Here is a 12,099-nt window from a genome sequence, read left to right as displayed (position 1 = left end):
CCTTTCAATGTTAGCTTTAAATAAAAAGGTCTTGATTAAATTGTAAATAAATGTTGAGATTGCATCACTATCGAGTTGTATCAGGCTGTTTTCACATTATTAAAAACTAAATTTGACCTTTTTCTTTAAATACCAGAACAGAAACACACTTAAGTTTTTAAAATGACCCCTCCCAAAAAAGGATCAACTCCTCTCTAAAACAGTTACATCTTAAAGATATATATTTGGCCTCTTTGCCTTTATTTAACAGGACAGCTGAAGAGAGACAGGAAATGTGGGGAGTAGTGAGCGGGGGAAGACATGCAGGAAATGGTCGACCGGCCGGGAATCGAACCGGCTGGCCCTGCAACGAGGACTGTAGCCTCTGTCTGTGGGGCTCTTAGACCGCTAGGCCACCAGCGCCCAAAACAGTTACATCTTAAAGGAAGATTTTAACCTTGGTTAAAGGACAGGGCTGTTTCATTTATCTGCTTTACTTTTTAGCTGCAATGTCTGTGTATGTGTATTGCAGACTACAACCACTCCCGGTTGGGATTCACCTAGATTCTCTCGTAGTCATTTCCCTATAAAACCAAAGGACACCCACATACAAGAGGATTAGTAGGAATTGCCTCAAATGCAGGCCAAACTAGGACAGTATCTTGATGGAAATATTACAATATTCAGGCTTATCCTTTGGGGAATTTTACACAAAGCCACATTCATAATACACGTCATACCCGGATCACCTGTCATGGCCAAAACCAGTTTGAAAAAAAATTCTGTACTTACTAATTCCTCATATCATTAGAGTAAACAGATTGTCTTCTTTTTATTTGATTGTTTTTGGATGGCTAGAATTCTTTGAGCTACTTTTTGGACAGTTTCCCCAGTGAGAAGATAAGCTATGTTCCAAGCAATCAGTCCCTGCTCTTCTGCGATTATTATAACCCTATCTTTGAGATTGACAGGGCAGTGAGTTCAGCAGGCTCAACACGCAGTGAATGTTGAAACAGACCAAACCAAATGGTATTTAGGTCAATAACAACTTGTCTGGAACTTTTTTCCAAATAAATATTCAGTGAGTTGAGTGCTTTGTAAAAGTTGCTAAATGTGCATACAGTTAGTGTTGACTTTAAGACTATGTTGTTCTCACTTAACCCTTTAGCCAAAAAAAGGAGATACATCTATATCCGTGAATGTCAAGCTAGTCTTTTATTTCTCCGTCACCCTCTGAGTCATGTTTTAAAAGAAGTGAAAAATATGTCTCTCACTTGAAGAGACACATCTTAAGCCCTGAATTGACACCAACAGGGCTGAGTCACCAGTCCTGTATGAAAAGGCCTTAAAGGAAACTGGCTGTTTGAATGTAAAAGTCAAATTTGGATTCAATTTAGAGTCAAAATATGTTCCGTATCAGACCTGAGCCTGCAGGCAAGATTTCTGAGGAATCCAATAGTGAGGTCAAGTGGAATAAGTGACATTTCATTCCACCTGACAAACCACCTCACTGCTTCTCTGTGAATATGAATCAATTGGAAATCAAATACAGGCCATTCTACTGGGAATCAGAGGCAGCTGAACTACACTTTTTGTCAAGCTCAGTCTATTGAACATAACTCTCTCTAGAAGCTCAAATAAAGACACATCCATTGAGAGTTGCACCCTTTTTGGATGAATATATAGGCATACAAGGCAGTAAAATCAATACAAAACGTTCCACTGTGGAAAATGACTTCATTCAACTTAAGTGGGAGCTGTAAGGAAAGGAGAGGACAATGTTTGGAGGAGGCAGGGAATCAAAGACTTCTTGACTCAATCAAAATGAGAGAATACTGAGTTCCGCATTAGAATCAAATAAACACTAAGCAAAAAAAAGAAAGTAAAAATCGAACTCTTAACTTTGTTCATGGTTTCACTTTGAGCTTGCAAGTTAAAAAGTCAGAGTCGTGAGTTATTCATAAAAAAGGAGATAAAGATAGACATGGTGAAAAGAAATTATAGATGAGAAAGGAGCTTGTGTTCCTGCATGTGCTCATATTGTATTTGGTCTTCAAGGTAGTCTTTCTTATTTTATATCTTTTTATATGTATATATATTTTTTATAGCCAGAATCCCTTGTGACATTATCCCTCTCAACCACACAGAGGCTCATTAGCAGGAAATCCTAGCGCTGTACCTCGCCAAGGAGATGCTAATTCTGGTACTAGCCCATCGAACCATAGCCGTCAGGTCGTGAGACACTAGCTCTGCAAGTTTGTGTGTGGCCTTTTAACAGCTCCGGTTTCAATCAATCACAACGCTTGACAAATGGAAACATGGACATAATAAACCAAGAGAACAAGATGAGAAGGTGTTTGTGTGTCTGCCTGGATGGAGGTGATGGAAGAAGGCAAAAGTAGAAGACACAAAAACCCAAGAAATCCAGAGTAGAATCGGATAGAGTAGAGAGAGACTAAGAAAGAGTGTCATAAAGAAAACAGAGATAGAAAATGGAGGGAGCGAAAGAAAAACAGACAGAAAGGGAATGGGAGCACAAGGGACCCACACAGCATAACAATCCAGATTCTCTCTGCTTTCATTATGCAAACGCTTACTTCAAAGCCAGCCCCTCGTAGGCAGGAATAATGCATTCTATTTCATCTACCTGGGGTGGGACACTGCACTGAACACTGACGACGCACAGTTAGCAACCTACTCCCTGAGACCATGGATCTCTCTAACTCTCTGCCCCTGCATGTGTGCACTAAAACAAAGTTCAAGACACAGTATGTGGAGATAAAGGTGTGCACAGGAACCTGATAACAGACAACCAAAGCTCACATAAACACACCTGCTGAAGTCGTCTTAAGGGAAATTGTTAGGTATATAACAATACACTGAACTCACAATACCATTCACGATGCTTGGTTCAGGATACAACTTATTCATGAGTTTTTAAGGGTGTAAGTAATCCAGTTTATATTCAAGCTTTAAGAAGAAATTGCGACATGAAGGTATTATTTTTCATGCTGGAAAAATGCTACATTAGAATGCAAGGAAAACTACTAGCAACCCGGCAGGTGGGCACATTGTATCTGTAACTGAGGAGGCTAAAGTTCCGCCTTAACTCTACCTCTTTGCCTTAAGTTAGTTCACCGAGAGTTAGGTTTAGTCAGCATTTTCGATAAGATGACTACAGTCGTTAGGCTTCAAAACAGCGCTTCATAAACCAATGGGTGATGTCAATAGAACAACGTTCATGTGCTCTACAGTCCATGGTTGCAACACAACACAAATAGTTGACTTCTACTGAAGTCCTGTCTCTGACACAGCAAATAGCCAAGTATAGTTTGGGATTTTGGAGTGACAATCAGGGTGGCCAATCAGATTTCAAGAAGGCCCAAGCCACCCCTACCCACCCCTCTAGGTACGATATGCACCTAAATACCTTGATTTGTAGTCTCCTTAAAAAGATCCACTGGTTTGGGTTGAATTCAAGTAGCAATTACAAATGAATAAAGTCCAGTGCTAGCAGAGTTGTAATGTTAATCAAAGCTAGCATAATGGCAGTAATTAGTGTTAATGTTCACTATTATGAATATTTTTAATTCCTCTGATATTGCAGGGTTATTCAGTATCAGAAGATACTCAAGCTTAAATATCTAGATTGGTATTGGGAAGTAAAATAAGTAAGTGTAATGTCTCTAGTTTGAGGGATGACTGAATGTGCTGTTACACACACACATGCACAAACACATTCATATAACCAGCTCCCCATCATCCAACACAAGGACAGGTGCAAGCAACACCAAAGTGTTGGGACAAAGCTGCTTAAGCTTGTGTTCGTGTGTCTGTGCGTTTGTGAGTGTGCTGCTGCTGAGCCGTTAAGTAGCCCCTGAGGTCAGAGCAGATGTGTAACCCTACACTCCCCTTGTTGATGAAGCCTTCTACACATCCCACGGTTTCATTTGGATGTGCTCTCTCTTCGGCGTTGTTTCCACAGTGAGAGATCCAGATAATTTCACAGCTCATAGAGAAGCCCGCTCCCACAATCATGGGAAACGGCTGTGCGAACACTGTCCTCTTTATATAAGACCCAAAATGAAATTTACACACACACACACACACACACACACACACACACACACACACACACACACACACACACACACACACACACACACACACACACACACACACACACACGCACACACATTGCTAGCTGGGTTTGTCATCTGTGAATCTGGAAAGACTGCAAATCAAGTCTGGTCTTACAATCCAGGGGAACTAAAGCATGAAGCTGGCTGCTGAATCAGAAGCCCAAGAGTAATATCTGCTCAGGCCTGTTTATGTCATTCACCACTGACTCAGGGGATACACAGCATAAGTCATGGATGCAATAAAATTAACACCTATAAAATATACTGCAGTCCAATAAAAAGGCTATACTTTACATGCCATGTTATTGGTTAAATCTGTGTCAGGGTAAGTGTTGACTCGACTCGTCTGGTTTGTGAGGCAACAGCTGGTTTTGTTTCTGCTCTATTGATGTGATGACAGGTAGGGATATGCAGCTTCGACTTACTTTAAAATCTATGATGGCAAAAAACTGTTGTTGTTGGCTATTGTCACATGATAGATTCCATAAAACCTTTTTTTTCTTTGGGTTGGGGGGTCTATCTCATGGTATTGGAACAGTGCACAAACTGGGGTACTTGCTGAACTCGCATTTTAGGCTGCACCTTGGAACAATGCTATCACTGATGTTGATATTGAAACAATTCTTCTTACATTTACCTAGAATGTTTTTGAAGATTTGCGTGAAAAATAATAAATGTTTCTAATATCTGTGACTATTAAAGGTTGAAAGTTTTCTGAGATCTTCTTAATCTTGGTCAAATTGCACTTAATAATACACAGGCAAACCCTAAACTTTTGCCATTGCATGAATTATAAAGAATCAGACTGAATTTACACTGGATCCTGAAGGATATAATCTCTCTTAACTTCATTATTATTTCAGCTTTTGCCAATCACAGCCGTTTACTGTAATCCAAGATTTCAATTAGCCTGCTACTAATCCTCAGTAATTAAGCCGGCTGACCTTAACACCGGATCCCTCCTGTCAGACAGTCAGTCAGTCAGTAAGTCACTGGAGCTGTGTCTGTACAGAGCCAGGGGAGACACATGACTGACAACCCTGTGTGTGTGCGTGTATGTGTGTGCCTGTATGGAGCTATGTGTGTGCACATGCGTGTAAGGATATGTGTATTTTGTATCTAACATTTGGACTTTCAGTCCATAAGGAGCTATTAGCTGCTCCCAGGTGGTCTCTTATTCATCCATAACACAATGACTCCTCAGAGGAGTAGAAAGAGGCTAATCACTACATAAAGACTGTCTTAGATTGTGGATACGTTTGTGCCTGAAAGTGCGTATGTCTGTGTGTTGGAATGTGTGCGTGAATGAGTGGCTATGTTCTTGATAAAGATAAAAGATTAGACACAAGCAGATAGCTTCCATCAAGGGAGGCAGAACAAATCAAAAATAGATACAGAAACTCATAAGCAAGAGCACATACAGAAGTTCACGCGCAACTGAGCATGCACACAAACAGACACACACAGAAAAAGACGACCATGTGAGACAGGGAAAAATTCTGGATGGATGGAGCGGAACAGCACAGAAGATGCAAAGAGTGGTCTGATGTGAATAATTTAGAGGTTGCTGTGTGTTGGACCTAAAAGCATATGGAGGGAGAAAGAGAGTGAGGTATGAGAGAAAAGTGTGCAAAAAAAATGGGAGAGAAAGTAAAAAGGAATGAACTTGTGGAGACAAAAAAAAAAGACCAGACAGAAAGAGACAAGACATGAGTGTAGAGGAAGAACTATAAACTCTATTATTATCTCAGAGAGACTAGAGGTAAATAGAGAGAGAACGAGAATGAGAGACAAGAAAGATATGGTACAAAAGGCTGCTCGTCCTTTTCCCCACGAGCATGTAAAGGCAGGCGATGTGATTATTCACACTTGAGCAGTTTCACTCACTAAGACACTCTTGAGCTTCAAACTACCGGTACATAATGTTCTCCTAATGGACTCCACTAACACTAACATCACTATCTGCATTAATGGACTCCTGCTAACACTAACAAAACCTTCCACTATAGTGGATCCAGGCTTATGCTTGCATGTCCATATATCTACTTGGAGATGGATGGATGACACGTGGATGTGTCCTCCAGGACTCAAATTGTCCTTCAAGGGGTTGTGTAAAGGGCTACTTTTTCTATGAATGCGACTTATGTCCAGATATTATCGTTTCTTTTTCTCTTCACAGTAATTAAAAAATTGGGAAGCGATTTGGGAACACAGCTTGTATTTTTCTCACACTGACCTCGTAGCACACTTAGTCTGGTGGAGGCAGTGATCTCTCCCGCAGAGTTAGAGGCATGACATTCGTAAATAGCCTCGTCTCTTGGGGTCCTCAGTGGCTGGATCCTCAGGACCGAGCCGGACCCATCGTCAAACTCTATAACCTGTTGGAGAGAGAAGAGATTAAAGAAGATTGTATCAATATTATGGAGTTACAATGGAGCAAAAATGTCAGGCGAAAGGTTTTACTGAGAGTGACGAAGTTCCTAGTTGGAACTATCACCCATCTCTGAAGTCTGCTCTCACCAATATAGTGTCTTTCAGCCTTTTGTTTTGGTTTTATGGCCCACAACTTCACTGTTTTGAATCCCTGGAACCACTCTTATTTATATATACTTTTGGCCTCAGCTGTTTTTACTAGCTTTACAACAAAGTGGAGACCACCTCACTTGCAGCAAAACAACCAACAGAGTTACCAACTGGTAAACTTATTGGATCTTTTAGCACTTTAAAAGCCGAATGATACCCAAAGTAGCTGGTGGAGACCAAAAATAGAGCAATAATTAAGTGACAATTTATGGTACATATCAATGCTAAGTTTAAGGCCTATTCCTGCAGCCTACACGACTATAAAGTTAAAGATTTCTCCAAATTCACCAAGCTTTAAAATATTGCTCTGTGCCAATGAAGTAGTAGCACAAGGTGTGTCTATATGTTCATCTTAGGCTCTGGAACCTGACTGATTCAATGTTGGGTTTCAGCTTCACTTCAGCTCGGGTTTGCAGCTCAAAACTACATTTATATTTACATTTCAAAAACAAAAAACGGGACACAAAAACAGGTTTTTGGTGGACTCTATTTCTTGTATTTTCTGTAGGAAGCTGAGGTGACGGAGCCAGGGAGGTATAAACGCACAAATCCTGTTTAATCCTTTGCCACAAGGCATGCCTAGATCCACAGTCCAGGATCAATCCCTACACAGAGGAAAATCCATTTGAGGTTACATCAGAGAAGCAGTTCATTGTCATTCTTCACTGAACTAAGAATTTACAGATTATCTTGATCATTTCTGATGTCTTAATCATATTTAGGATATTTAACAGATTTTTCAGAAGTACTGGTCTGTTCAATTGAGACGCTCTGCCTTCAGTTTAATACGTTCAGGTAATGGATCGGGATTATGAATTCTGAGAAAGTTTCTGCTGACTGAAATCCAATAAAAAGAAATCCCGCAACAACTCCCAAATGTCTGAGCTTATATAGGGTGGATTAAAAATAAAATATCTCCCCAAGTGATTTAATCACAACACATAGACAGCAAGATGAACTTAAACCTGGGAGGAAACTTGACTTATTAAAGTGGAAAAGCACCAAGAGCTCAAGGTGACACTGAGTGTGAAGGAAGGAGGCTAGTTCAACATCTCCATCTGGGAGTGACCGGTGAGGTGAGGAAATGAATCAAGGTTAGAGCCTTAGGGAAACTAATAAGAATGATCATATAAGACTCTCATATACTGTAGCCCAAGGCATCATCATATATGAAATCTGTGAAAGAGTCAGAGCTTTACACACTGATGTATGATATTTGGAGTACAAGTGAAGAAAAGCAGGTACACTGATCAAATCAAAAGTGGTATTGATGGTGTTAAGATATTCAGAGAGTAAGGTTTTTCCAAAAGTCAATTTTCATTGCAATAAATACAGGGCACAAAACACCTTTCACAGCAGGGACTATGATTTGTCATCAATCAGAGACACAGGTGACACTAATAGTACTAATTACAGTTCCGTTTTGAGTGAGTCAGCATGCATGATAGCAGAGAATTTACACTGGCTGACTTTAATACAATTTAGACGTTAAAGCTTCAACTAGAGCTACTTTTATTATTGATTAATGTGAGAAGTTTTTCCTAGATTAATGGATTTTTAGTATATGAAGTTTAAAAACAAATTTTACAGTTAATTAACACCCAAGTTAGTCTTCAAATATCTTAGGTGAAACCAAAAGAACTTCAGTTTAGCATCCCAATAAAAGCCGAAAATCTTCGCAAGTAGAAAGCCAGGACTAACTTGGCCCCATAATTTTCATTTGTGTTTGGACATTTACCCACAGGTGTAGTCTGACATTTTTGGAAACATGTTTATTCACTGTGTTGGAGGAGTTATATGAGAAAATTATTAGCATTTTAAACTCTGTTTGATATAGAGCCTAACACATTACAGCCAGGGGATGCTAGCTTATCAAAAAAGACTTGCATAAACAGCTGGCTTGGCTGTTCATTCTGTACTCACTGTTTACAGCTGTTTTATCAGAATGTCTTTATTTTTCTTACAAACAAAGTTTAGGTGTAAAACTGCTGGCATAACTGGCAAATGGCAAACTAGCAATTGCTTATTAGCTGTTGATTCTAGGGTATTCTAGCAATATTTATTGAATAGATACCTACAGGAGTTCAATTGTTCAATCATCTAGCTCTCATCAAGACAGCAAAAAAAACAGGTTTAACAAAATGCCACACAACTTCTTTCAGGAATTAATTTATGAACACAACAGTTACTAACTAAATAACTATTCACAGGCTAACCTGATTTCAGCTTCATAGGTTATCATATAATAAGTTGCAACAGTTCCGCAAGTCAAAAATATATACTGTGGCAGAGGTAAATAAAGAAAGTAGAGGCAGAAAAAGAAAGACATTACAACAGATACCACTGTTTTACTGTGTGTGCACAGTGAACCTCTGTTGTGGCTCTGTGGGACGCTAACTCGTTCCCATTTCTGTTTACAGCAGAGGAAGTCAGTTTTGACATAAGAGAAAGTTACACTTCTCAAGTTTCTCTGTGACTTACCTCAAATCTCTGGTTGCTGACTTTTTTGCCTTTTTTGTTCCACACAATCTTGGGTTGTGGATCACCAGCGGCCTGGCACACAAAGGAGGCCACTCCCCCCTGCACTCCTGTTTGGTCTTCTGGGGTTCGTGTGAATCTGGGGGGTGCTGTATGAAAAAGATGCACACAAAAGTTAAGGCATTTTTAAACTCATACTTTTCCAGTGTTTACGTGTTCTTGTTTGTGTGAGTGTGTACATGTCAAAGATGAAGAAATTTTAAAGGCAGTTGCATCGAATTCTTAGCATGGCAACCATTCAGATCCCTATTGGAAAACTACTTCAGACATTACATATTTTGTCGTTAAATGTGTTGACATGCAATTGAGCACAGTATTCCTGACAAGGACTGCTTTTATATGTAATATACCTACTTCACTTTTAGACTTTGATTTGAGACTTCTGTTGTAAAATTGTGTGAAAGTGGATGCCAGATGTGTGTGGCTGTGCCCAGTTGAATTTAAAAGATGAAGCACAATTATGTCATTTGGATGGTTTGGTCAAAGTTCAAAATTAAAAGGATCAGCTTATTGTTGAACACAGTAGCTAGTTCTGTGCTTTTTTTTTCATTGTAAAACAGTTCTTGAGCACGCATGCATCTTGAAACGCAGTCCTGCATGTGAGTGGCTTATAACTGGGTCTTTTTTTCAGTACGTGTGTTCACGTTTCACCATGTTTTTCCCTCTGTCCCTGTACCACCAAAGAAGCTTAATATTTCTGCCATAAAGGATTTATGAAGACTTACTCCTGACATGACCACTAAAGCCCCTCATTCCAGGGACGCCAACAATATCATAACCACAGCCTCCGCTGGATTGTGACATCACGACATCAAAAAGATTCGGCACGTCAGTCACGGCACGTCACCGCCAGCTCGCCTAATGGCATTCCAGCCAAACCAGAAAATCCCTACTTAAGGGCTTACCGCCAACCACCCTGACAAAGGGAGAGAAATTGCTTTTTGCTGTTTAAAAGGAGGGAGGGAGCAAGGGAGAAATGCTAAGCTTTTCAGAGAAGGAGAGAAAAAGAGAGTGTGCATTGAAAGAGTGAAGAGAGCTGAACAGAAGAGCGGGCGAGATAAAGGGAGGGAGAGAGAGAGAGAGAGAGAGAGAGAGAGATGGGGAGCAGAATGGGGAAGGAAGAGAAAGCATGAACAGCCGAAGCGGAGGGAGAGAGGAAGATGAGCAGGAGGTGGATATGGGCAGGACAGAGAGAAAGAGAAAGAGAGGGGAAGATGAAGAGAGTGAGAGGAAGAGAGAACGAGCCAGATGTACTGGCAAACATGGTCAGAGAGCCTCAAGCTGCCCAATCACCTCTGCACCTCATTGGCTCACGGCCAAATCTACCTCAGTCACTGAATACAACTGAGTGTGGGTTGGCGTGTGTGAGAGACAGTGAGAGGGAGTTTGTGTGTTTTTTTTGTGTATGCCTACTTTCATTCTTGCAGATGCCAGTTTATGTGCATGGATACAAACTGTACTATACTTTATGAGTAGTATTGTGTGTATGTAGGAGTGTGCTCATGTGAGCTCACGTGTATGTTTTCATTCTAAATGGATAAGTTGAGAGAAGGATTTCTCAATGTACTGATAATTACTGATAATATAATTGGTACGGTTTAAAAAAATTTTTTTATTATTATTTTTTTTTTATTTAAACTTTTTTGACTTTCTGAGAGTTTTGGATTGTGGCTTAACTCAAGGAAAATGGAACTAGATTTTTAGGCTTCAAAAAATGTTGTTCATGTCTTTATTATTTTCTGCCATTTGCATACATATCAAAGTTTGATTAATCTAAAAATAGCCTATAAATAGAAGAATCCTATGAAATAATTAAAATAATGGTTGGTCACAGCTCTAATATGGGCAGTACATAATTTTGTTCAAATCATGTCCACATGCTTGCTGTTATAGTGTGCGTGTGTGCGTGATGCATGAGCCAGTGAGCAAGTGTGTGTGCCCATCAAAAAAAAAAAAAAAAGAGAGAGAGAGGGTGAGTGAAAGGGAAAAGAGAGAGAGAGAGAGAGAGAGAGAGAGAGAGAGAGAGAGAGAGAGAGAGAGAGAGAGAGAGAGAGAGAGAGAGAGAGAGATGAAAACAGAAAGAATGAGGAGCGGGTGAATCGCTCTCTTAATCCTCTTGCTAATCTCTCCCCCACAAAACAAATGAAAAGTGTAAAGCCAGCAGAGCCATACTAAAAGGCACGGTAGATCTTTCAATTGCTTTTTTATCTATCCCCTCTTCTCTCTATCTCTCTGCCGCCGATCCCTCTCTTCATGTATCTCCTGTTTAATTGTCTTAGCCCCTCTCTTTCTCATATTTTTTGCCCCTTTATCTCTTTAACCGCTCCTCTTTCTTTGCCTTTCAATCACCTCCCTCCTGCCTCCCTTCACAGCTGCTCTCCTTGCTCTCCCTTTCATCCTCCTCCTTGTTACTCTTTCTCCATCTCCTCCCTCCATCTCTGGGGTGTTACATAAGTCTTCCTGTCACATTGACTGACTTAATGAGGAGGGGGGAGATGCAACCGTATGCTCCACTCTTCTCCCAACTCACTTGCGCTGTTCCTCGTCTCCCTTATTCCTCCTCTCATGTCTTTATCTGCTCTCATCCGCAGTCTCTTTTTTTCCCTCTCTCCATCATTTTTTGTCCAGACTCACCCCCCTGTTCTGCTTCTTTTACCACCGTATTCCTCTCTTTTGCTCTCTCTATCTATGCCCTATCTGTTCTATGAGCTGCCAAGATCATTATGGTTTTTTTGGTAGGATTAAGCATTGACATTTAGGCCAAGGATGGGGAGGAGGGCTCGAGCTCAAAAGGGCATTTCAATATTTGTAGTACTTTTATGGGGTATGAGGTTTAATGTGCAGTTTTATTACTTTA

The 12,099-nt window shown here is 40.3% G+C and overlaps 1 protein-coding gene across 1 annotated transcript in view; it reads right to left on the bottom strand.

The window, feature by feature from the left end:
* Nucleotides 1-12,099, bottom strand: part of ptprdb (protein tyrosine phosphatase receptor type Db) — a 168,152-nt gene that overhangs the window by 50,967 nt on the left and 105,086 nt on the right. The window contains exons 7-8 of the mRNA XM_034688756.1: nt 9,186-9,331; nt 6,358-6,499 (exon numbers count right to left, since the gene is read on the bottom strand). Of these exons, the coding sequence (XP_034544647.1) occupies nt 6,358-6,499; nt 9,186-9,331 (288 nt within the window). The remainder of the gene's footprint in view (nt 1-6,357; nt 6,500-9,185; nt 9,332-12,099) is intronic.

Source organism: Notolabrus celidotus, chromosome 7 (genome assembly GCF_009762535.1).
Source record: "Notolabrus celidotus isolate fNotCel1 chromosome 7, fNotCel1.pri, whole genome shotgun sequence".
Classification (NCBI taxonomy): Eukaryota; Metazoa; Chordata; class Actinopteri; order Labriformes; family Labridae; genus Notolabrus; species Notolabrus celidotus.
Note: the sequence above shows the minus strand (reverse complement) of the source record. Positions and strands in the feature narration are given on the sequence as shown.